This window comes from Rattus rattus, chromosome 6, assembly GCF_011064425.1.
Source record: "Rattus rattus isolate New Zealand chromosome 6, Rrattus_CSIRO_v1, whole genome shotgun sequence".
NCBI lineage: Eukaryota > Metazoa > Chordata > Mammalia > Rodentia > Muridae > Rattus > Rattus rattus.
This window is the reverse complement of record NC_046159.1, coordinates 58,040,488-58,067,156: the sequence shown is the minus strand read 5'-3', so window position 1 is coordinate 58,067,156 and position 26,669 is coordinate 58,040,488. Positions and strand designations below refer to the sequence as shown.

At 50.8% G+C, this 26,669-nt stretch overlaps 1 protein-coding gene across 1 annotated transcript in view; it reads right to left on the bottom strand.

The window, feature by feature from the left end:
* Window positions 1-866: 866 nt before the first annotated feature.
* The window catches only part of Eefsec (eukaryotic elongation factor, selenocysteine-tRNA specific), a 192,777-nt gene continuing 166,974 nt past the window's right edge, over window positions 867-26,669 (bottom strand). The window contains exons 6-7 of the mRNA XM_032906135.1: window positions 25,439-25,595; window positions 867-1,395 (exon numbers count right to left, since the gene is read on the bottom strand). Coding sequence (XP_032762026.1) covers window positions 1,205-1,395; window positions 25,439-25,595 — 348 coding nt within the window. The 3' untranslated portion in view covers window positions 867-1,204. The remainder of the gene's footprint in view (window positions 1,396-25,438; window positions 25,596-26,669) is intronic.

The following is a 26,669-nucleotide window of genomic DNA, read 5'->3' as shown; positions in this document are numbered from 1 at the left end:
CCCCAGGCATCCTAATAGGTAAATAGGGTGGGGTTGGGGAAGCTCAGCCAGTGGCCCAGTCCTTCAGGCATGGTCGTCTTTAGAGCTGGGTCAAGCTAAATGAGGGCACAGGAGGCTCAGGACCAAGCAGCAGGCAGCCACCCCTGAGGTACCCATGTAGGTGACAGTGAACAGCAGCCACTGCCATCCTGGCCTCTTGGAGGAATGAGGGGTTGGCGGGCTGATGATATATCTGATTAGGGGCCATGACTTACAGGGACACTGTGTTCTGTGGTCTGGCTCCTTTTCCTCTGCCTTCAGCTCTGGGGCTTAACAGACCCAAGTCATTTGATCACAACCTGCCCCTGTTAATATTTTTAATGCCATTTTTGCAAATTAAAGCATAATGCACTGATTACTGGGATAAAGGGAGGCCTTCATGTCTGTCTGGAGGCCAAACTGGGAAACAGTGGGACATCTGCTCCCCTTACAGGTGTCTGGAAAAGTTCTGATTTCCCTCATTGGTCAGTCCTACCCTCTTGCCCCTGTCTCAGTCCCCATACTAAGCCTGAGGGTGCTGGGGCTGAAGAAGAGCATGAAGAGAGTCCAGGTATTCCACCCCTGGTCTAGCACCCTTGGGAGTCCATGGTTCCAAAACTGGAGGCCAGGGCCTATTGATCTCTAGTGTAAGAATGGAGCCCCAGGGTACTAACCCCTGACCAGAGGATCCCAGTAAACGCAGCAGCTCAGAGAGCCTCCATTCTTCAAGGTCCATCCACGACATCCCAGGAGCCACTTGGTTGACCCTAGCAGCTTGAGTCTTAAACCCAATGCACACAATACCCTGCAATGTCTGGTGTTCCCCTGGAAGACAGGCAGACTACGGGTACACTAGGCCACATATGGGATGTTTATTTCTAGGTGGAGGGTGCCAGCTACTTGGGGCAGGGCTGAGTGGCTGCACACACCCTAACTGGGGAAGACCGATGTCTCCGCTAGGACGCTTTTCTAGTGGGCCTAGTTGCTATCCTGGGTGGGTGCAGGGATGGAGTGGCAGGCCCTCCTGGCACTGTTCTTCACTTCCCCCACATTTTCTCAATGGGGCTCAGTAACAGTGCGGATGGCAGTTGAATGGGGCTGACTGCCTATAGGACTGAGGAGGTAGAGGCACGTCTGGGGGCATCTGGCACTGTGGTACGGCTTGTAGCTGGACAGGACGGTTCATTCAGGGAGTCTGTACCATGCGCTTCTGGGTGTCAAAGACATAGCGCTTGAAAGACAGGCTGAGTGTCACAGGCTGTATGGGTTCTGGCCGCTCAGTGCTCTCTTCTTGCTTGGTGGTTTCCCCACGGCCAGCTCGGCTCCGCTTCTTGAGTGTAGGTGTCAGGATCTTCTTAGACTCAGGGCTGAGGCCACCTGCAAGGGATAAAAGTGTCACTGACGGGGTTGGGGATTTGGCTCAGTGGTAGAGCGCTTGCCTAGGAAGCGCAAGGCCCTGGGTTCGGTCCCCAGCTCCGAAAAAAAAAAAAAAAAAGTGTCACTGACTGTAGGCAAATCTGTTCTTGTCTTCTAGCTCCATGCCCTCCCCCAACTCAGCATCACTACCAGCCAGTCACTTCTGGGGCATACGTCTCTGATCTTCTGGCTGCTCATCTAGTCCCTAAGGTCCAAACGCTCTCTGGGAACCGTTCTACCGCCAGACATGTCACTTAAAGTTCCTGGCCACCACGGAGATACCCTCTTACCACTATATTGGGAGTCTGACCCTGTAGCAGGCTCTAGCGTCTTCTGCCTCCAGGTGTGTTCAGGAGGGGAGCCGCAGCAGACTAGAGGTGATCAGGGGAACGGGGAGGTTTAATCAGCTCTCCTGGGTTGAAGCTCTCGTGGGGATCCCACCCAGGCTCTAGGAGACACTGTCTATCACCTGTCTCTAGCTGGTTCCTCCATCCTCACCACCCAGAATAAGGCTGGGCTCCTAGCCATTCTCAAGAGCTCAACACAATGTTTCTTCACCCACAACTCCCTTTTCTTTTTCTACTTCTACAGTGGAAGATGTCTCCTGACCTCTCGGTGAGGGGCTGTGCATAGCAGCTTAGCTGTTTTTAAGTTAAGCTGCATCCTGACAGTGTCTGACAGCTGCAGACTCTATGCAGTGGTTACTGAGTCCAGCACCCTATTTAGTCCTGTGTTGAGATATTCCACTGTCTTAGGTTAGTAAATGAGATGCTGGGCAGAGGCTCAGGCTGCACCTGCTAGAACCTACCAGCACCTAGAGGAATCTCCTGACATCTTCTAATTCACCTGCATGTGGGCCTCTGACAGGGCCTTTTTTTTTTTTTTTAAGACAGGGTTTCTCTGTATAGCTCTGGCTGTCCTGGAACTCACTATGTATATCAGACTGGCCTCAAACTCAGAGATAGTCTTGCTTTGCCTTCTGAGTGCTGTGATCACAGGCATATGTGTTCTCCCGCAGCAGTCTGATCTTTGACCCCACATTTGTGGCTTTTCCTCCTCTCAGATGGTGCCTAGGGCTGGAGTGAGAATAGGGACCTGGGCTGGTGCCAGGCCTGCAGGTATCTGAGTCCCTGAATCAGAGCTGGGCCTTCCTCCTGCTGGCACCAGACCCTGACAAATGGTAAGGGCCTGTCTCTCTCTGGTGCCAGGAGGTCTGATCGCTGAAGAGGTGCAGGGCTCCAGAGCGTCTATGCCATGCTAGGGAGACAGGTGTGGCCCAATCAGCAGCCCATCTCATCTGCAATGGCTCTGGTTACACACAGTGCATACCACATCAGCTCAGAGCAGGCAGGGATGCAAGAGTAAGTCTGGCATTGGCAATACTGTGGCCATTCAGCAGCTTCGTCACCTTGGCGTCATAGAGATCTGGGAACAACATTAAGGGTCTACCAAAAAACCTATGCCAACAGCTCACGGGGCAATGTGGCAGATACATCACAGTCTTTAGTGTCCCTCTTCCTTTGCCAGGTGATACATGCTGAGGGATTGGAGCTGTGCCTACCACAGGAGCCTGACTCAGCTCAGGCTGCAAAGGCATCTCAGCTCCCCAGGGCTCTCCTTTTAAAGATACCTGGCACTGCAGGGTCAGTGGACAACTGGGAGTGGGCACGCAGTCCAAGCCAGGTCCCCTGGACATTCTAGATTCAGAAGGACTTACGGCCAACAGGCTTGGAAGCAGATAGCCCTAGATAGCAAGATCCTTAAGGAAATGATCTTGTGTCCCTGGGAGGGTGGTAGTAGCAGCTTTGATGTGCCTAATGCAGGGCTCTCTGAAAAAGACTGCTGGACTCATGGCCAGATGACAGGATCACCACAGAGATTACTGGCAGGCTGTATAGGCAGAAGGAATCTGTGATATGGCCAAGTCCATGAAGTATATGCTTGGTTCTGTAGGAGAAAGGTGCTGACTGGGCCGGGGAGTCAGCAGCAGCGTAGGGTATCTGCATCTTTAGACCAGGGGCCCTCAGGCAGGACAGTTTCCCACCTTGCTACCCCATTCTACTGGCTTTACCTATGTGCATTGGCAAACACAGTGATTCCCACCAAACACCAGCTTCCCTGTCCTGCGTCTGGCTTTGTCAGCCCCTCAGCTAGGATGATGTAATCCCTAGAGCTCTGAGAGCATCTATTTTACTATCTTCTAGTCCCTGTTCATGTGTTACCTCTCAGGCCTACTAGCTACCTGTCCACTGTACCCAGCCTCTCTGGCCCTCACCTGCACCACGTCTTTCCTATGGTAGACTGTTACCTCATGGTCAGTATCTGCTATCTTCCTGTGACCAGTCCCTCTCCTGTGAGTTTTCTGTCTGCATCCATGAGATCTGCACCGAGGACTCTGGATCCCACCTGTCAATGCTACTGGGATTCTACAGGACTGAAGGCAAATTCCTAGTCCAAGAATCCTGAGAGCATGCATTTAGGAACAGCTTGTGAGATAGTTCCTGAAAGTCAATGTCAACCAAGAAGTCAACTCCCAGGGATGCAGACCAGACAAGCATGTGCCATGTAGGCCCATGTGCAGAGGTGCCTCCACGAGGAGCTGAGCAGACCTAGCAGCTGGTCAGGGCTGGAGGAAAAGAGATACCGAAGAGCTTCAGGCTCACCCAATGGGAGCAGACCTGGTGACTAAGATTGTCTGATCCCCTCTGTTTGAGCACCAGAGAACCACACATCTAGCATCAGTTAGAGGGCACCCAAGACAGAGGGACAATGAGACAAATCCCCTTGCTGTAGTAAAGTGATGTTCAGAAGGACTGAGTCTGATCAATGAACATTTAAAAACAGACTCGTGCTAGGGGCACGGAGCTAGAGATGGCTTATTCAGTAATAAACTTACAAGCCCGAGGACCTGAGTTCAGATCTCCAGCAGCCAGGTAAGAAGCTGGGTAAAGTGGTGTGCACCTATAATCTTACTGTCTAGGAGGCAAAGACAGGAGATTCCTGGGGCCTGCTGGCCAACCAGTCTAGCTGAGTTTTGTGAACTCCAGGTTCAGTGAGAGTAGCTAAAAAAAAAAAAAAAAATTAGGCTCAGTAATAGAGGAAGACACTCAAAGTTGACCTTTGTCCTATATACAAAAGATGTATTCTAAACTTAATGCAGCAGGCAGAACTTTCAGAAGAACCCTACCAGCTCCAAGCTGCAGAGAAAAGACCAGAAGGCTATGTGCCCAGCCAGCAGGGTTCACAAGAGATGACATGTAGTGCCTTTCTTCTACTTTCCTGCCTAAGGGCTCCGAGGAACCCTGGGTTAGGCACAGAGGTCTGCCTACCACAGGCCCTACAGTGTACCCACTCCTGAGCCCAGACAAGAGACCATGTGCCACAGTATGATCTAGCACACAGGCAAGCAGGGAAGGAATGATCAAGAAACAGGCTGGCACTTGGAGGCCAGCAGCTGAGCATGAATAGGACTCCATTATGGGCACGAAGGTCAAAGTGTCCGACTCGGCTGCTTCAGCTAGAGCAGAGACTTCAAGGGGCAGGCTCAGGGACTGGGTCTCCCAGCTCCTCAGCTCCTCAGCTCCCACTGGCCATTCCTGCAGCTCTATTCCCTTGCCACCACAGAACATCCTCTAAGGCCTATGGGAACCTGGGACCTGGTTACACTGGCAGGATGTGTCCTCACTCAGGGCCCATGTCTGCCTCCTCTGCCTCTTCACTCTCTGATGCTCCTGTCTCTGAGCACCAAACCAAGGCACAGGGAACCAAGCAAGGGTCTGTGAGCTGTGTTCCTTCCCACCTACTAAATTCAGTCTTTGCCACTGCTCCTTGGAGCATGTCGTCCAACTGCCCCAGACTCCTAGGAGTTCCACTAAGCACTTATTTCACTGTGGTTCTGTAGTGCGTACCTCAGAGGCCGGTGAATGGTGGTGTTCTTGCTGGGCACAGAGCCCTCTAGGTTTTCTGGGGAATGTGAATGCTGTATGTGGCATCTCTACATGTCCTTCCATAGGCCATTCTCCATGCACCCACTTACCCATATACACATCACACAGCATATGCAGGTATCATGACTCACCTGTGCTACATACACTTGTGTCCTATGGCCCTGTATATACCGGCACACATCCCACACATACACTTACCCATATACATACCACACTCATACCTATCTGCACTCATCTCTATAACATACGTTTACATGTTAACCCCTCCATGCCACAAACACCTGCATGCATTCCACCCAGATGAACAGGGCAGTGGTGAGGCCTAGGGAAAACATGTCGGCCCTCAAGTGGTCCAGAGAACAGTCTGGCTCAGACATCAGGCTGGACTGGTCCTCTCGCTGGCAGGGTGGTGTTGGGCTGAGGTAGGCTATGATGTCCTCTGTGCAGGAGGCCCACTCTCCTTAGCCATCATGTCCTAGAACAGTCCTGGAGCCTGCTCTACTTTCCTCTGAGTCCAGTCACCACTGAGGGTGGCAGTGACCCCGTGTGACACCACTGCTCATGGCTTCCCATGGAGACCTCTCCCAGGGCCTGGCTGGCCTTTCTCACTGTGCTCCAGCCCCACACAAAGGCACAATGGGCTGCAGGCTGCTGGATCTTGGCTCTGCTGGGCAATCAGGGAAGAATGTGGGAAGTGAAGTTTTTCAAGCCCAGCGCGGTGCCGCCCGGCAGTGGCCATCAAAGGCCAGCAAATTGCCTCCAATTGCTGGCGTCGCTTTCATGTCAGGGACCAGACTAGAAGAGGGGCCTTCACACTGGAAGGCAGCTGGCAACCCCCAGTAAGAACAGATCCCTTATAAGCATCTTAGGGTCAGTAGCCCCCTCAGGGGCTGTAGAAACAGGGCAGAGGGGGAATGGGCTCAGGGGTTTCCCTGGGGTAGCATTCTGGTAAGGACTGCTGGGCGGCAGCTGGAATGGCCACAGGGTCCACATTCAACAGGTTTGCAGCGGGACAAGACATGGGGCCATGTGCAACTGAACTCTTGAGTAGAAGTGACTTGCTTCTGCACAGGGGCCTGCTGCTGCTGCTGCTGCTGGCAAAGGTAGAAACTACCTTGGGTGAAGTCAGGGTGCTGGCTATGAGACTCGAGCAGGCAGGACAAAAATGAGTGAGTTGGTAAGGTGGAAGAGACCTTAATGCAGGTCTGGCAGTCCCACCTCATACACAGGAGGCTTTGGTTGCACAGGATTTGCAGGGATCCAGGTGAGGTGAGCCAAGGTGTATTTCCTCCATCCAGCTGTGTGATGAAGCTGGGGTCTGAGTGTGATACTCCTGTCTGTCACAGCTGGCTTGTCATCGGCTCCTCACCTAGCTGGGGACAGGCCAGAAGGACAGATCTTGAAGATCTGGGGAGAAAAGCCCCTCCTGGGTTCCCTCTGAACTTGTGTGGGGAGTGACTGGGTCCTCCAGCCCTGTGTTGGTAGGTGAGGCCCTGGGCTTCCTGCCACACAGGCCTATCCCCTCCAGCTGTGGGTACCAGCTCCCTGCTTTCCCTCTTTCCTTCTCTGCAACTGTCATGTATGTAAACAAAGATGCAATTTGCTTTAAAGAGATAAGGTGATTAATTTTTTTAAAGAAAGAAGCAGAACTGTATTCTGCTGTCCCGGTAACAAAAGGAATTAGAGGCGGGGTGGCAGACAGGCCTGTGTAGCCACAGAACAAGTCCCTGCTGAGGCTCTGGAGCACACTTGATGGCTCACATAGTTCTTTGATTGGGAGGAAACAGAGGCAATGGGCCCTGCATGCCCATTTTGATGTCTTAATATTGCCTAATTCCTTCTTTAATTTATATTAAGCTTCTTAGCAACAACAATGAATTCTTCAAAAACAAAAAAAGGACCCTTTGCAGAGATATTCCCGCACCAAGTTAACTGAAGTCACAATGCAGCCGGGCTTTGGAGATTGGGGTGTGTGGGGAGGAAAAATGGAGCAGGATGTGTTAGCTTTTTAAAAAAGAAAACCAAAATTACTCTGATCCAGACAGAAAATGACTTGGTCTTGAGACTTAGAGAGACGCTTTGCCATTGGGGGATGGGAGGGAGGGTAGCCTAGGGGAGATATTCGCTGTCAGCCATAGGTGAGCTGTCAATCACCTGAGGCCAGCTTCTTACTACTCAGTCCTGTGAGGTTGCCACCCCATGAGGTAAATTCAGCTCCTTGAAGCATGTGTTGGCACTAAGAAATCCCCAGGTCCAGGTTCCCCACTGACAAAGTGTCATTTTATGTGCAACATGGAACCTTGGACTTTCTGGCAATCCTACTCCAAGCCCCTGTGCACACTGAGGGTTAACGTATGCTCCTTAAAGATCCCAGGGCCTCTCCAGTGCAGGTCCTATTGACCGGGCCATGGCACAGTCCATGTGTGAACTTCCCAGCCACTGTTGCAAGCCTCTCTCTGCTTACTCACCTTTGTGCTGTCCAAAATCCTTTTAGAACAAATCTTGACCACCTCTCCCAGTTCAGCCTCTCCCAAAGCAATCTCTAGATCCCTACATGTGCTCAGATGGTCTACAGTCCCTAGGCACCCCAGTTGCCTGCCTCCTATAGTCCTTTCTCATGCTTCAGCTGCCTCAGCTCCAGTCTCTGGTGGACTTCCTCAGTGGATTTAGTGCCTTTTACCTAGACTTTCAGTAAGAGGTGTGTTGTACCCTGGTAGTCTTCCTCCTGCACCTACCCTTCCTTAGAGACTCCAGCATGGGCCATGTTGGCCCTTTCAGCTTGCCTGCAACCAGCAGAAGGGTTCCTGAGCATGGTTCTGTTCCAGACAGCTGCTTAGCCCACATAGGCTGGGGGCAGCGAATGCATCTTCTGATTGCAGCAAGCAGGCAACGGAGGGGAGTCCTGGAAAACTAGAACTCTTCCAACTCTGCTGGCCACATTCACCCAGACTTGGAGCCCTTTGGGGTGAGGATAAGGAAGGAGTCCTGATCTATCTGTTCCCGCCCTTCAGGCTCAACCAGACTTGCCAGGTAGATATCCATACCTTTTAGGCGGTAGGCCATGGTGCTGGGTGGATGGGGTGAGAGGTCAGTGGGGATAGCATAAGGACAGAGTTGAGGTGTGTCAGGAGCGGGGATAGTACCATAACAAAGCTAAGTGGGGTGGATGGGTAGTGAGAATTCAAAAGGGAGAGAGCTGAGTCACCTCTGCAGGGTAGGGTTGCAAGTAAGTGTGTTGGTGGCTGAATGCCTTCTCTCCCTCCTGTTCAGTGGGTCCAAGGGATGCCAATCTCAGGTCACTTCTGACACTGCTATCGCCAGCACCTCACATGGCCTCTCACCTAGCCAGTCCATACAGGTGTCCCATAGGTGAGTCACTACTCAGACAGATAAGGGCTCATAACCATGGTCAAGGAGCAGGACTTATATCCAGGGCTGTGCTTATGAAGTACCCACTGCAGCCTGGCGCTGCATGCCAGGTCCTTTCACTGCTTCACCATGGAGGCCCAGGCTCCAGGACATCTCTTCAGAGACTTCTGGGAATTAGGCCTCTACACTCTGGGTCACCATGGGGAAGTGTTGGTTGGCTGGATCTGAGGGCTACTGGATGCCCCCATGTGGGGAAAATGGTCTTGAAATTAGCTAAGTGCTATCTAAGGGACCTTGAAGGAAGGCCATCTGACTGCCTACAGAAAGCTTGGCTAGTGTCCCACTAGCAACAGATCTCTGGGCCAGTCAGAGAAAATACTCATTGCATGGTGACTATGTTCTAGACAGTCATACCTTAACTGCAGCCACTTCTAGACCTCTCGCATGCCAGGTAACTGAGGGACAGAGGCACTGAGTAACGTGCCCAGGGCCACAGTGAGGACTTCATTTAGATTAATGCCTTCAACCATTCTGCACACCTCTTTCGACCCACCCTCCCTCCCTTGTGCTCGGGGGCAGTGCTGGCTGTGGTGTGGTCTGTTCCAATCTACAGGGACTGAGGAACTATGTTTTCCTGGTAAATGGGAAAGATTAAAGAAAGGCAGCCCTGAAGCCAGAGGGGTTGGGGGCAGGGTCCTGGTGGCTTCCCAAGAAGTATTTTCCCCCACCACTCAGGGGGCAGAATTTTAATGCTCCCACCGTCCACATGTACACTCTTTAACATAAGTTAATCTTCAATTAAAATACCTAGAGCAGAAACTAAGATAACTGTTTAAAGGGTAGAGCTATTGACAATAAAAGTCATCTTCATATTACCTTCATATTGCTTTTTCTTAAAAAAAAAAACCCACATATTAAAAACGTCATTTTTATGACTTGGGGGGAAAAGCCCTAGAGAATAATGAGGCTGAACAAAGGCTCAGGAGCAGTCATTTTCCAGGGCCCATGTGTGGCATCCTGATTACTGTATCAGCTCTGCTGCCAGAGCAGAGGGAGCAGCAAGCACAGGTGACCGACATACCACTGTCCTCTGTGGCTGGCAGGCCTTCGAGGGGCAGGAGTGGCATGGCAGCATGGTCCCTACCCATGTTCCTGAGCTGCAGACTCTGACAGCTTATCCCTCATCATCACTTGCCTGCAACCCAGGGTGTCTAAGTGCACAGCTGATGCTCTGAGTGAGATGGCTGGCTATACTGTTCTCTGGGTAGCCTCTAGAGACTATCTCAGACCTGGCCTGTAGCTGAAAGTGGCGTGCTCATTGGGACACTGGCACTCCAGCCTGCTCTCCTGGATGTCTGCCAAGGCTAAGTGTACCTTTAGTTTTTTTCAATCTTATTTTTAATGATGGTTCTTAAATGCTTTAACCTCCCTTGTAGCCCACCAGAATTGGAAAAGAAAAGATATGGGGAAAGTGGATCTGTTTAGAAAGATTCTTTGGAGCAACTCCTGCCTGTATTGTTGGAAATCGGCAGTTCAGTTTCTAGGTCAGCAGTGGCAGCTCAATCCATTTGTCAACACTTCGTGGATACACCAGCGGTCCTGTTCGGTAGAGTCAGGTTAGCAACAGTAGTGATAAGACAGCCAGGCCTCAACCTTGGCTCGAGTCAGCAGGAGGGACCCAGAGGGACACCAGGAGTTCTTAGCTGTGCTTCTCTTAGGGATGTGAAGATCAAAAAAGACTTGAGACCCATAAGCATTGCACAGCTAGCTGTACCAGCAAGCCAAGCTCTGTCTTTGTTACTCCATGGAGTCCTATTTCTACCCTCTAAACATCATGAATCCTCCACGTGCCTTGCCTCAGCACCAGTCTTGTCTCAGCGTGTGCATCCAATTGGCCCAAGTCCACAGAGTCCCGACAGATGGACCTTAACTACACAATGTAAATCTGACCGATACATGCATACTGTTAGAAGGACTCCTTCATCACGTGTCCTTCCACATGCTTGCTTTAGCAGAACATCCTCTCTCCTGTGTCTGCTTCAGTGAAATGTTCCTTCACGAGTCTGCTTTAGTCTTTCATCTGTGTCCACTTCAGGAAAACACTCCTTCATGTGTTTGCCCCAGCAAAACACCTTCCAACACAACCGACTCTCCAAAGAGCCCATAAGCTTCCACTTCAGCTAGGTCTCCTCAATGAGAGCACATGGGTCCTTGTTCCCAAAGCAGGTCTGGAGGGCAGTACTTCTCAGTGACCATATCTTGGTTCTTCTCCCCAGACTGGCCCCTTTGTTCCAACCCTCCCTCTTTCATAGCAGCTATCTCTAGGGTCACTATTGACTGCTGCCTGCCTGGACCTCTTACAGCACCATGCAGCACAGTGCCTGATGGTCTAAGTGGCTCTTGTGTACTGATATGTAACATTTTCCAAAATGCCACACTGTGCTCTGGCCCAGGCTGAGACTTGTCCCTGTGGCTCCCGGTTGTGGTTCATCATAGCTAGTGGGGTTGTTCACACATGGGAGGCCCTTGGGCAGGCCTCTGATTTGGAAAACCTCCTACAATGTGTCTCTTTGGAAGCTCTTGGGAGCTTAAGGGCCACAGATGACTGGGCTCCTCACTGGGGACCTGAGTCCTGGTGGTGAGCTCTGTGCATCTTAAGTACAAGAGTTCCAGTCTAGCACAGCACCAGAAGAACAGCCATTGTCAAGCTCTGGATCCCAGCCTGGACCTTGGAAGCCTGGCCAGTGTTATGAGGAGGCTGTCTTTAAAGGGTCATGGGGTCATCTCTGGGACCAGCTCTGAGCCTTAGGGACAGAGTGCTGTGCTGTCAAGGTCCAACTGCGACCAATGCCTCTTCTTTTTACTCAGAAGCCTTCCCTACAGGTGCTGCATGGTTAGGGCTGGTGAGGGACCAGAGGAATCAGGGACAGGAGCCAGTATACTGTGGAAGGAAGTGGGTCTATCACTTCCTGCTTCAACTACATTCCCTATCATGCAGTATACAGAGAGAGCAAGCCAGGGGCAGCCCTTACCTCCATTTTCCTCTGACACCTTGTGGGGACCCAAGGATGGTGACTGGTATACTGGGGTAAGGTTAGAGAGAACATTGTGGCCTGGACACTTGCCTGCCATCACACAGTAAGGAGGTGGGGTAAGAGCGTAGCTCCTGCATGGGCCATGGCTTCCTCTGCTGACAAAATGTGCCACCTCTGCTGAAGCCCTCGTTGTAGTGGTCAGGCTTGAGTCCCTCCATTTCCCAGTACATAGTGGTTATAAAGTAGAGCCATAGACACAGGCTCCTCAGGTAAGGGCTCCTTACACTGCCTCTGCCTCCCCACACAGATGTCATCTGGCCCAGAGTGACTCTTCTAGGTCTGCTGTGGGCAATGTGGCCCCCTTCACTCAAGGATTCACTAAATCCCAAAGAGCACTGCCTTCACTATATGGATTATAGCTAGGAGGAAAGGCTGGCTACACTTTTTGGAGGTCACATGCTACCACATGCTAGGGTATACACAAAGAAAGGGGCATTTGGAGCCTGTGACCTTTCACACCAGTTTTCTTGGCTTTGAGATCTAAACCCAGGTAACCAGATCCTTGCTAGTACTCACTACAAGGAGTACCACAGTGACTTACCAGTGTGGTTGCATGATCTCTGTGATCTGGACATGAGGGCTGAGATACTGAGGGACATGGGGTAGAGGCATGGCACACAGAAACAACACAAATTTCTCTCTCCTCTGTGACAATGACAGCCCTGTGAGGGGGTCATTGCAGCCTACTAGATGCTATAACTAAGGATACTGCCCAGCACCTGCACAGCCTGCTCCCAACAAATATATATTTGTGTCCTCATGGCTCAGGTCTATGACTGGGACTTTTTATGTCCCATGGCTCCGCTAGTACAGAGTACTGACTCCCTCTCTGTGGGTTCCGAAGAGCAACTTGGCTTGGCTGTGTCAGCCCCAGCCCTGCACTAGAAGACTGCTTCCTGCTCTTGCAAGAAGCAGAACACAGGCACCCTCCTGACCACATCATGAAGACAGTAGGAGATGAGTTCTGAGGATTAACGCAACACCCCCATTTAGTCAGGGTACATCCACAAAGTAACTGTGTCCAATGAAAACCAAAACCTCCTTCCTCTATGTGGCCCATCTTATATCTATGACCAAGATGCAAGGCTGTCCACAGTGTAGTGTTAGAGTCAGCTGGTCCCTGGTGCTCAAGGCAGGTATCCTCAGGCAAGCTCCTTCTCCAGTGCCATCTGTAACTCAAGAGAAGGCTCCATGGCAGGCTGTAGCTTGTCTTGTGGCCAGTGCTAGGCCTAAACGACAGACTATCTGTAGCTGTCCCCCAGCCTCTGCCAATAACAGCACAGTAAACTGAGGAGAAACCAGAACTTGCCTCAGCAAAGCCTGTCAGGGCCCTCAGTGGGGAGAGCTGCAGCAATCTTTTAACCTATACTACAGTTTTTACTCACTCTGCTTTTCTTTTAAAGTGGAAACCAGACCATGAGAAGAGACAGAACAGGGGATGTCACTAACATAAACTGTCTACAGTGAGAGAAAGGTGAGCTGATAGGGCTGTAAGCCTTTGTTCTTGGAGAACCAAACCACATAGGCCTATGGCCTGCACTTCTTATGACTTCTATAGCTCCCCCAGTCAGCTCCAGCACTGGTGGGAAAGCAGGGGGCCCAGAAGAGCTCCTTTGAAGGCCTATACCTTATTGCTCTGTGACACACTACAAGGCAGTCTGTATGGGCAGTGGTAAGCATAGCTTACACAAGCTGGCTGCGGGGTAACCTGTCCCTGCATGCACTGTGCTTGATGCCAGGGTTCCAATACAGTTGCCCACATATTCAAGGAAGAAGTGGGCTCTGGTGTCCAAGGGTCAGGAGGGAACATGCCAATTGTGACCAGAGAACCCTGCTTCTCGAGACTCTGAATTATGTTTGCAAGGATTGCTGGCAAGGTGTGGCTGGCTTGTTGCACCCTTCTTCAACTGGAGACAAGCTAGGATCCCTCGTCACCATCACTCCTAGCTCACACATCTACTTTGTGGCATCATTGTTTTGCAATGTCCTCTGCAGCTCCCTCTATTCTTCAAGAAAACCTTCTTCAGATCAACTCACTTCCCAGAGCACTGTATGTTACTGTGTGTGGAAACCTGGCCCTTTGTCAAAAACGGCACACCCAGTGACATAAATGGTGACTGTGACGCTGTGGGTCTGAGTGCTTGCTATGAGAGGTCTGAGATGCCACAAGCAGTACAAGCAGCCTATTGGGGACATCCGTGTCTGCTCCTCCATAACATCAGTCCACTCCGGCCTATCTGGTATTACTCTGCCTGCAATGCCACAGACTCAGCCTCCTCTGCCCTTGTGGGTAAGCAACAGGAGTCTGTGTGACCTCAAGGGCCATGGCTGGCTGTGGGAGGTCTATCTTGTCCAAGCCGCCTGGGAGGTGAGAATGAGGCTCGGAAGTTCCCAAAGTGACTGTGTACAAGAAACCAGTGTGGGCCAGACTTGCTATGCCTGTGCTTGTGGAGCTGTCCTACATGGCTGGGTGCCCTGTACCCTATGAATACAGGCAGATTTGGCTGTCACAGGCTAACGTTGGCCCCTGGGGACATGCGCTTTATAAATAGTGAGTCTACATTCCTGGGGCAACATCTGGTCCCTGCTTTCTATGATGGCCTCAGAAAAGCAACCTTCCTGTGCTCTCTGCCTGCCTGGTGCCCATCTCAGTTTTCTATAGAGCTACAGGTATTGTCATAAGGACAGCCTCCCTTGAGACAGTTGAGTGATGGTACTTCTGGAGTCTATAGGTATCCTGACTTCAGTTCTACCCTGGGTGGCCGTCTAGGGCCTTAGAGCAGGAGCAGGATGAGGCAGGGACAGAAACAGGAGCAGCAGGCTCATGCCTTGTACCTCTTCTGTCTGTGGGCTGTAGGGCAGGAGGGACACAGTAGCTAGACTGGATGCACTCTTCTTCCCAGCCAAGCAGATGCCTTGGCCAGCACCTCATGCCACTGACCCACAGGTATCTTTTCCGTGATATGGGGCGATGCCTGCTCTTTGGTGGGCATAGGAAGATGCACAGGAAAACTTCAGGGCACCTGGACCAGTAGATGGTCAGGAAGCAGCAGATGAGATGCTCTTTATCCTGGGACGTGAACCCTCCCTGTCCTCAGCTGCATCCATGCCTTGCGTATGCAATGTGAGTGCCAGGGGACAGGCGAGGAGGGAGCCATGCGTGTGTCACAGACTGCCATGAGACCTAAAGGACTCACATCGTAGGCACTGTGGTGGAGTCTAACTGCCCTCCTATTGTTAACCATCTCTCTTCACTCCCTCCCACCTGAGGTCACTCCATTCTCGTTGACTGCGAATGTCCAAATCACCTCTGAACCCAAGCCAAGTTCTTCAGCGGGCCATTGTCCCTCAGAGTTAGGCATCCACATGGCAGCCAGAGCACAGGCTCCTTGCTCACCACCAGGACCCAGACTCTGGCCCAGGATCCAAGCACTGTTCCTATGGGATGCTGGCCCCTGCCTCAATCTCCTTACCTGAGAAATGGGATAGTTAAAACACTTATTGTACAGGGTTGTGATGAGGCTGTGAATTAACATGACAGTGTTTCAGACAATGTCACATAAAAACAAAGTCTAAACTATATCAATTCATTCTTTCATCAGAGCAACCACACACCACCCATTCAGTCAGTACTTGCCACCTGTACCTGTTGGGTGCTGTTAGGGGATCAGATCTGGAGCCACGCATGGGGAAGAGAGTGTCACACTCCCAAGAGAGACGAACTCATGCCCAGTAAAGACACAGAGCAGAAAGTCTCTGACAGCACAAGTCATCAGGAAGAGGCAGAGCCCTAAGTTAGGAGCACCTGTGGGTGCTGGCCTGAGAGGGCAGTCCTCAAGACAGCAGAGAGAGACGAATGCACGGGGCTTTACTAAGGGCTCAGTACACACGGGGCAGCAGTACCTGTGTGAACCCCACTGGGAAACTCAGGGGCGCTGCTGTGGGCTCCAAGGCAGAACCCTCTAGACTTTCTTTTGTGGTCATGCACTGGATCTCATCTTGTTCTAGGACAAGGTGTGGGAGGGAAGAAAGCCGGGTGAGGAGGGCAAGGGCAAGAGTTGAACACAGGGATTTATGAGCTGCCTTTGGCGGCATGGGGGAGGGGCTCCTTTTGCCAAAACAATATTTAATTTTTTTAAGGCAGCTACAAAGCCAGGATTAAGCCTAGGCCCTAAAACGAGCTCATAAAATTGAAAAATATTTATCTGGAAGGGTGGCAAGTCCAATAAAAGTTTTATGAATGTCTCACAACTGCCCCGTCAGGAAGCTGGCCTCTCCCTCACCTCCCTCTTGTCAGAGGACAGCACACACAGGTGGGACACACGAAGACATGACTGAAGAAGCCCAGTGCCTGGAGTCCTCTGCTCTGTGCTCCTCCTCCACCTGCCTCTGTGCCCAGCTCTAGGTAGGGAGGCCGCCTCAGTCTATTTGCCCAGAAGGTCTGAGTCGGAAGGCAGCACAGATGACTCTTTTGGAACCTTGAAGGGCTTTGGGCAGGTACAGACCACAGACTTTATTGTTTAGAGCAACAGGACGTGTCTGAATTGACTCCAGTTTTAAAGAGCTCTGCTTGAAGCCACCAAGAAAGTGGCTTCACATAAACAGGAGTTGAGTCCTCTCTTGGCTTTCAGGCCCACTTCCTCCCTCCTCGGTTCCCAGCAGCACTCACTGGTTCTCCATGCTGTGTTCCCTCACTGCATCACTCTCTTTCCTCCCACTGCCTCTGCTTCCTACCACCCCACTACCTTGGGTCTTGTCTGGGGCCTTCGTACAGCTGCTTGTCTGAGGAACTCCACCCAGCTCCAGGGCTGGGCTTGTTTCTTGAACCAGGGCCTCCCTGTCTTAGAAGAATTCCTGCCACCCGATCCTTCACCTCTAGAACCATCACTTCTCCCTTCCCGTGAACTGCAGCCAAAGCACTCTGCTTGTGTGTCCCTTCCCAAAGATACTGCCTGAGGGTTCAGCAAAGGGTCAACTCCCACAAAGCCAAGGTTTTTTGATTTTTAGTTACTGACAGGAAGTCAAAGCTAGCAGGAAACCAGGTGGCACACACAAGAGCCTGATTTCTAACTAAAAACGAAGACTTCTTAACATCCCCACAGCACAAGTCCACCAGAAAACCCAAGCCCGCTCTGCTCAGAGAAGCCCAATCCAAAACGTCTGAGAAATCAGGAGAGTACAGCAGCTCTGAAAACCACCTTCTGCATCTGGACCTGGCAAGAAATGGACCTGGGGATGGCAGGTATGCAAACCGGGTGATGTTCACGCAGGCCTCTGTCGCCTGCGATACTGGGCCAGCTCTGCTGTCAGCATCTACCCAGAGCTGCTTATGTGCCTCTGTGGAGTAGGGAGGTGGGATGCCCTGGAAACCTCAGACAGGGTAAGTTGCAATGGCAGTAGGACAGAGACCTTTGGAACGGAAACAACCTACAACCATAAAACTCAAAAACAACATAGGTAAAACCCAGGAGGTTCCAAACTCAGAATTCTTTGAGTGTCTATGTGCTGCTCAGAAAGTCTCAGGTTTTAGGGTACTTTTAATTCTGCACTAGGGATGCTTGGCTAGTGCTATCTTTAAATACTATAAAGTCTGAAAAACGATCAATTTAGTACTTTTGGTCTTAAGTATTTGGGTAAGGGATGCTTAGCTGTGGACTAACCAGTCATCAAACTGGGAGATGTTGAAGAGAGTGGTATTCACCTCCAGTGAGGGCTGAACTCCAGCTTTATACCATCAAAACAATACAAAATTATACAAAACCCCCAAATAACCACCCTCCAAAAGAGGGTTTCTCTATGTAGCTCTAGCTGGTCTCCAACTCTTGGCTCTGCCCCCTAAATGTTAGGATTACAGGCAGGGACTACCACATCTAGGTGAGGCTGTGGAAGAGATCCAAAGTCCATCTCCCTGATTTGTTGGCAACAAAATCATCTAACTCTGTACTGTCTGGCATAAGCTTTTCAGTGAAAACAAGTTTAATTATTATTATATTATTTTAGGAAATCAAATCGTGATGAAGAGGAGACAGACAAACAGGAGGCATAAAGTGATCGGCTGCTTCTGGGCTGTCCTTGCCCAGACAGGAGGTAAGGATGAGGTTCCAGCAGCAGACTCCTAGTACCTAAAGCATCTGTGTCCAGCCAGGCTGTACTCTGCTAACTTTCTAACTGCATAAACATAGCCACCTCTCTCTGCTCCAGGCACCACACAAACAGCCTGAGGCTACCAATTAGTTGACTAACCCAGAGTAACCAAGCACCTGGCACATGCCAGTCCTGAGGTGGGGTTGTGCAGGGAGGGGAACAGTCCTTAGGGAAAAAGTTGTAGGAAGTTTAGTCACAGGAAGGCTTGGTGGTATGCTACGATGGGGAACTTTGAGGGGTTAATGCCATCCTGGACTAGGGAGGGGATCCTGAGGGAAGTTCTGTAGCAAGCCCTGTGACTTTCTGAATCCTGGGTTTTCCTTGGTCTATGCAAATTCTATTTAACAGGTTCTGGATTCTAGGCCTCCAACTGTTGCCAGGAAAGAACCCTCAGACTGCCTCTTCCTGGGGCCCCAGAGCCATGATGACCACTCTGAGAAGCCCCAGCACTGCCCATGTGGATGACGGGAAGGCTGACCGGCAGCTGGTTTCTGTCCACTGCACTGGTTTATGTTAATTGCAGATATTTTCATCGTATTGTGTTACTCCATCCATCTTTGTGAACGGGCCGTCTTGTAAAATTCTTTTAATTATGTTATTTTTTCTTGCCTATCTTCATCATCTACAATTATTTATAATATCATTGTCCTTGTTTCAAATGCTGGGAATAAACATTGTTGTAACAGTTCTTCGATGGGGTTCATATAATTTTTACAATTGCTTTGAAATGCCTCAATGGCCAAAGCTGGAAGAGGCTATTCATTTAGGGGGGAAGACACCCCAAAGTGCTCCCTGTTCTGGGTACCAGGTTGTCTCTGTCCAGGGCAGCCGTAGACTGGGGTGGCAGCAGCTTATGGGGCCTGGGTCAGATTTCAGAGTTGTCTCTATAGACGTCAGGGCAAGATCCAGAAAGGGCACTGTCAGGGTAAGACGCCGGGAGAAAGATGGATGGTTTGTTTTCATTTTTATAGGATTTTCTGAAACCTCAACTTTCACCCCTCACCCCTGTTCAGCTCTTTTCTCCCAGCGAGCTATTTTCCTGCCTCCCTGTAGGAGTTGGCAGCTCGCTGTGGGGCAGAGCCCGGTGGAATGAACCGCTGCTCAGGAGGGCTGTCTCGTCTTGGGTATCGGGGTGAGCCCCAGCTGTCTCTCCCTAAGTTGACTGGGGGCCCCTTGGAAGGATGTCTGGGAAAGCCAGCACTTTGGGTGAACTGGCCTCTAGGCCTCACCCCAGCATGGTCTTATGCTCTCACCAGAAGCTTTCAGGTCTCCACAGGGAGTCACCAGATTCCCCACCATTAGCAACCACCGTGCTGTGACATGGACCTCCTCTGCTAGGCACCCTTGGAGGAGAACAGACCTGGAAACAAGGTCCAGCCAGAGCAGGTAGTAAAGCCCAGCAGGTGCCTGGTGGCTCCTAGGCTACCTAGAGGTCAGGATTGTAGCCTGAGGCTCTGAGGAGCCCTCCTGCCACTGCCCTGAGCCACAACTTCGGAAAGCTCAAGGATGTGTGGAGTGGCAGAACTACAGGACCTGGCTCTGGGTTCAAGGCATAGATAGCACAAGGTCTTAGGATCACAGGTGCAGGTGCTATGGAGGACCAAGGGCCATATGGGCAGCAGCACCCCAAACACGCATGAGTTATTGGGGTGATGTGCTCATGCTACATATGCTTAGAATAAGGAAAAGTCAGCCCAGGTGTAAGTTCAGAAGGGTGAACTGCACACTTGGCTTGGTCCACATTGGGAACTACAGTCTCTGCTGTACACACACACACACACACACACACACACACACACACACACACACACACGTGTGTGTGTGTGTGTGTGCGTGCGTGTATGTGTGATGGGGTGGAGTTAAGAGTGACTTTAGTCATCACCAAAGAAATGAAAATAAGCCCTGACTACTGAGAATGGCTTGCACAGGATAGGGAAGCTGAAATCCACTCCATCTACATGGCTGAAAGGAGTGTGAGATGAGATGACTCAGTACAGAAGCTGGCAGGAAACTTCTAAACATGTGGTGAAAATTGGGTAATTTAACTTCTAAGAACCAGTCCTAACAACAGTCCGTATTACAGTAAGCTCAGGAAGATGCTCCACCACTGTTGTTGGTGCTAGACACACTGAGCATACATGGAGCCCTGGGTCTCCAGGTCCAGCCTCAGCTCAGATGGCTGGTTACTGCTACACTCCACCAAGGAGGGCTGCCATGAAAATTCACAGCACCCAACACTGTGTGGATAGCGTGTGGGTGCTCATGTGGGGTGTGAGTGGAGCCAGGGGCATGCTGAACAGCCTCTTCTGAAGTAAGATGATAAAGAGAATGCTACTCGAGGAGAGTGAGAGCAGAGCCTCCTCCTGCCACGAGCTGGGCTCAGCTGAGACACAACGAGCTGTTGCTTTTCGGTTACAGGTAGAAAAATTGTTTTCTTTCCTATTTTCCCATTTGGAGATAGACACAGGTCAAGCCCTAACCCCTGTGAGAGAAGTCACTCCCCCTGCTAAGCTGGGAAGAGGTCAGCCAGAAGCCTTTTGCCTAGGTCAGAGGCCAATAAGCTCACTGGTGAGAGCCCTGAGTGCCACGCAGTCAATCTTCCCTGAGTTCTCACAGGAGCTTCCCTGCTTCACAGATGCCAGACTCAGGATGGCCTCTTGCAGATTCCGCTGGGCCACACAAGGGTTCCAGGGCGCTGACAATGAGTGATATTACACTTCCCAAGGGAATCAGTCCTTGAAATTTTCAACAGCGGGGAGGGGTTGGCCTTCCAATCCCACCTGTGCAATCTGATGATGTGGCACTCACACTGGGATACTACAGTCTGCAGACTTTGCAGTGTTCCCTCCTCCTCACACTTGTGGTACATGACAAGTGCCAGAAGGAAGTACTTGCTGCATACGTAGCATGAGGATCTGAGATCAATCCAGGACAATGTAAAAAACCCAGTGTGGTGGCTTCCTGTGCTTGTAGTCCAGCACCTACTAAGTTACAGATAAGAGAACCAGTCTTAACAAAACCAAAACCAAACTCACCCACCCACCAGCCAACCAACGACGTCTAAAACCCTGAGATGTGGAGACTACGACCAACTGCCCAGCTTTTCAGGCTTACTCCGTCTGTGAGTCCAGTGAAATCTGACTTAAGGCCAGGACACCTGGGCCCTGGGTCCTTACACATATCTCACACAGACAGATGGGAGCCTGAGTGGGTGGACCCTCAGTGGAGAGTTGGGTTGGAGCAGCAGCCTGTGCTATAGGTAGCTGTGCCATGGATGGAAGAGTTCTCTGCCACAGTCATGTAGTGGTCTATCCTCTGAACCTGAAAAAGAACAGCACGGCCCCTCGGCTTGGACCCACGGAAGCCTGAGGACCTGACTAATTCATTGTTGGGCAGTGGTAACCACGTTCAGTTCAGACTGGATCCTCTTTAGGTCATAGGTGTTCCCCAGGGACACCTGCAGTAGACCAGGGGCCAATCTAAATTCAGCTGGAGGATGACATCAAGAATGTGGTGAATCTGGAGCCTACAGGGTAGGCCCTAGGTCCTCACATACCCCAGGCACTTAGTTCCTAGACTAACCTTCATCTCCCATTGCAGCCCAGTTCCCAGCACCAAAATGGGCTCTGCAGGTAGACACACTGGGCCCAACAAAGCCCCTGTTTCAGCCATGTAACTTGCTATGGCATTTGACCTGGACAGTTCACCTTGCCACACCTGCAGATTCTGTGAGAGTTGTGGGTAAAAGGCTCATTCAGCCTGGGGACTGTGGTAGATGTGACCATCTAGACTTTTGGCTTTCTTAGGCACCCTACCAGAAAGAAGCCCCAGACATTTATAGGTGTGTCAGTTACTCCCAACATGCTATATATTGACTGTTTGTCACTGTACTACAGACACCACGTGAAGAACTCTGCTTTAGCACAGAGGGCCCAGTACCTGTCTGCTCTCCACAATGGCAACATTGTCTTATTGTCAGATCTGCAGTGAGTGACAGTCTCCCTGAGAGCTTACCATAAAGGGCTACTGCAAGATGGAAAATTGATTCCTGAACACGTCTTGGGCAGAAGCTGGTGCCCAGCCCCAGCCATGGTTGATACAGAGCACGCTCTTCTGTCCCTTCCAGACCTCTTCTGCACTCCTGGCATGTGATCTGGCAGAGGTTGTCTCTGGCTAGTAAATATTGGCCTCCTGGTCAATAACTATTTTTTGTTTGTTTGTTTGTTTGCTTGAGACAGGCTTCTCTGTGTAGCCCTGGCTGTCCTCCAACTCTATAGACCAGGCTGTCCTCCAACTCACAGAGATTCACCTGCCTCTGTGTCCTGAGTGCTAGGTTAAAGGTGTGTGCTACCACCACCCTCCTGGTCAATAACTGAACCACGGAGGCTCTGTGAGTGAGTTAAGTGTCTGTGTTAAGGTGCTGAGTACAGAGCTCTGCACAGGGAAACCTATTTTTGAGGCGGAGGATATTGGAAAGCACCCTTAGTGCACAGTCCATCCCCACAACACAAGGACCCAGACCCCAAATCAAGACAGGTACAAGTTTGAGGCCTCCAGGAATAAAATCCTTATTTCTTTTTACCATCCAAGGGCAAGTCTGTGGATTGGGACAGAGGGTGAGCAGCAGGGAGCATGCTGGGGCTTCTGTTACAGTCCTGTAAGACCTTGCTGGGGGGCGGGGGGAGTACCGTTGCTCAAAAACTGTTCCCAAACTAGCATTTTGGACACACCAAAGTAAACGGCTACACCATGTAAGCACCTAGAACAATGTCCCACACAGCACAATGTTCAATGCCTATTACACTGTTATTATTCAAGAGTCTCAAATTGTGTTACACTCTGTGCAGTCTCTGTGACAACTTAGCACTCTCTGTTCCTTCCATCCTAGATGATTTCCTTCCTTCTGTAGCCTGGGGAACTTTCTTGTCACCTCCCATTCTCCTCTGGGAGGGGAGGGTCAAAAGGGAAGGGTCATATGCTCTCTCTCCCATCACCCCTTCCCTATGGCTTCCCTAGTTCTGAAGTCTTCTATACCAGATTGCTCTTGGGAAGGAGCTAGAACCAGCATACTGGGTTCAAGTGTCACCAAGACACAGGCCACAGCTGGAACACAGGAGGGGGTGTGTACAGAAAGTTTTGAGAGAGCAGTTCCTCCCTCTTTGCTTAGCTATATGAGCACAAGGAGGGTAGGGCATCTCAAGTCAAGCTCTGCCTCATGCTGCTGGCCCAGGCTTTGGCTCTGACTTCCATAGGTGTCACAAATACTCCTCTACACACACTAATGACTTGTGACCCACCAGTAAGCATGAACTTGGCTTTTGCCCATAGTGAGACTGGGTCCCAGGCTAACTCTACCTGCTCAACCATTCCTTTCGGGACCACCACTCATCATGAGCACCAATGCCATGACAGGATACACACTGGCTTGTGTATGTTCTGAGCACCATCTTGGGAGCCATGATACCTTTTTGGGAGATCTTCCAAACCTCAGACTCAGTGAGGGGCCTTGCTGTGAGCTGTCACAACACCATACCCAGGATTAACATGGATAGTGACATGGAAACATTGAGGATGCCTATGCATGGTCTATCTTCATACCTGCTGTAGGCTGACCAAGTGCCCTACACAGGGGGAGGGAGGGACTGAGGGACAGAGAGGGATAGGGAGAGGGAGAGGGGGAGGGAGACAGACAGACAGACAGATACATACACACATTCAGGTTCCTCAGCCTGAGACTGCTTTGGAGACAGCTTTTAAATAGATGAGTTACAGTTAGATTGTTAATGTTAGTTCTAATAAACTATGACTGGTTTCTACACAAGATTATGACGGATACAAAGAGATGTGGCTGGGAGAGAACACAAAGAAACCAAGGAGAGACTAGCCTTGCCCACTCTCTGATCTTGGGTTTCCAGCTTCCAGATTTCCAGAGCTGTGAGTAGTTTAACCAGTAATATTGTGAAACTCCTGTGGTGCCAGATGACACTGTAAGTCCCACTGACATGGACTCATCCCAACTGTGTTCACGTTAGTCCTAGGGCCGGGCACAGGGATGTCACAAAAGCACTGCAGAGAGGATGCAGAACTGGCTGTGAGTTCTTAGAGTGCAGACACTGTGTTCTAGTTGAGCTGTGTGCCCAGCTGGTATGCAGCTGGCTATATAAGACATTGAGTGGTCCTTGTCTCTGCTGTGGCCATACCTGCTGCTTCCTTGCCTCAGAGATGACAGAGAGGGTCTCTGGTGACTACTGCCTTCTTTTGTGAGAGGGCAAAATTATCTGTGTCCCTGGGTGTCCCCTAGCCTCACCTGAGGAGTGGCCAAGGAGCCTTATTCCTGGATTGAGTCAGGGATGACCTAGCCAAGAAATTACAAACCTAGGTGACGATGATCTTGCTCACCTCATCTAAACTTCCCTTCACATCTAACCTCCTTTTCCAACCTAGGGTCCTAGAGCCATGAGTCTGTGATATCAGATATGGTTCCCTGTAAATATTTCAACTTTGCTCAGTTGAAAATGATCAAAGATTGGGGATCATGATGCATTACTACAAACAGACCCCTCACTCCTTCCTGTGCAATAAGAAACTATGCATAAGTCCTACCTGAAACTTGTGCATTATCTGCCCATCCCCCAAGAGTACTCCGACTAATGACCTCCAGCTCGTGCATACTCAGCATGTTGACTCTGACATGCAGCCCTCACACACCTAGTGTATGACCCCGCCCCTACCCTGACCTCTGGCACTCAGCACCCTGGGACTTGCAGCCATCAAACACTCAGCACTCACACTCCCATCACTCCCATGGCAGCTCATCCCCACCTCAGATGGCCATCCCTCCTACACCCAGCTAATTTCTACCTCAAGACTTTACACATCTTGTACATCCCAGCTTAGGCCTGTGCACTTGTCTTGCAGTGCCTCTGGGTACATAATAAATACCCACAGCTCACTATTTGCCCCCTCCCATGACAACCTGCACACCTCTAGTACCAAGCATTGGCCCAATACACAGTCAACGTCTATAAAATGCAGTTGGACAGACACACATATGACCTAAGGGATGACTACATGAAAATACCACAGGCTACACTTTCAGAAGCAGGTGCACATCCTGACCCAGCAACACACATGGCCCTGAGCCTAACGGTCTCTCAAATTTGTTGGAACTTACTGGGCATCATGGTGCTATTCCAGCCCTGACAGGCTTTCCTTTCCCCTCCTCCTTTGAGCATGCTCTGTAAGATCAATATCTACTTCACAAGGAAGCTAGGGTGTGTCCCAAATATTAAACAGTGGGATAAAATTCAACCCTGACCTTGTCCCTGTCCAGTCCCCTCTCAGGACCCATGCTTGCTTCCTAGTCAGAGGTCAGACGAGCAATGCTGTCTTGACTGTGCTCAGGCCCTCTATCTTTCCCACACTCTGCAGGGATGCAGCTGCACTTACCAGGGATGTGGATCTTGAACTTGCCGCTTTGGCCGAAGGCACTGTCGATGATGCCCTGCTCTCCTGTGGACAGCTGTACCTTAAGCCCCACAAAGAGCTGGATGTTGGTCTCCTTTTTGAACAGGGAACGTCCAATCACGCTGTAGTCATCCATTACCTGTCCCCACACAGGAGAGGAGGCATTAGTAGTACATGCTGAGAACTGATGTGCCCAGCTCAGACATAATGATGTAAACAGAGTAGAGAGAAGGTCTGAATGATCTATTATCATTCACCATACTCCATTAACACGGGCACTAAGAAGGATCAACACGGCAATCTCATGAGCACCATACTAAAGCCCACATACAAGTGTGCCAGGGTCAGAGAGGCTGAGAAGCCTTGGGTTATATTCCCTGTGTCAGTCATCCTCTCACCTGCCTCTGCCTTCACGGGTTCCAGTGACTGTGCAGCAGCAGTCCTGGCTCTGGCTTTCCCCTAGGAGAGACTCTAAGGAGCAGCCCTGACTTACCATCCTGCCTTACCCACATGTTTTGGTTCAAGCTCCTCTCTGCTCACTGCATTGTACCAACTACCCTTTCCAGCCAGCCATCTGCCCTCTATGATGCCCTCTGCCAGTCAAGTTCCAGGTAGGTTTCCTTATGGTCTCTGGCCCCTGCTGCCTCGTCAGGCCTATTTCTTCAAGACTCACATCCTTGCTGGGGGCTCTGGCTGCCCCCTCACCTCTTTGTGGGTACATATGGGTGCATGTGAGTGAAGTTGTTGACTGGGGGCAGCTTGAATGGATTTTACCATGAACTTTCTTTTCCCATGCATGTCCCTGAACCCAGCCTGGCTGTATCTATAGCTAGCCTGTCAAGGTCTTGTCAACACGAGCTTCATCACAGCTGGGAGTGACATTCCATCTTCTACCTGACTGGTTCTTGCCATCACCAGTCTACTCTGCAGATGCTGTACTCAGTCACTAAGTCAGACCCTATTATAAAAAGTGCCCCTCATTTTGGCAACTGCTATGGAAAATGCACTCAGAGACCTCTCAGCCATGCATGCTACTTCGAGAAAAATGCCCTTTAGATATGCCTATCCAGGAGGGAAATGGCAGCACACAGGCTACCCATTAGCAGCCTGAGTATAGAAAAACTGTGCATGGCTTCCATTGGCCACCCTGTGACCCCAGAGAGGGAAAGGTATGAAGGACAAGGGGGAACTGGGTGGGCATCAGCAGAACTGT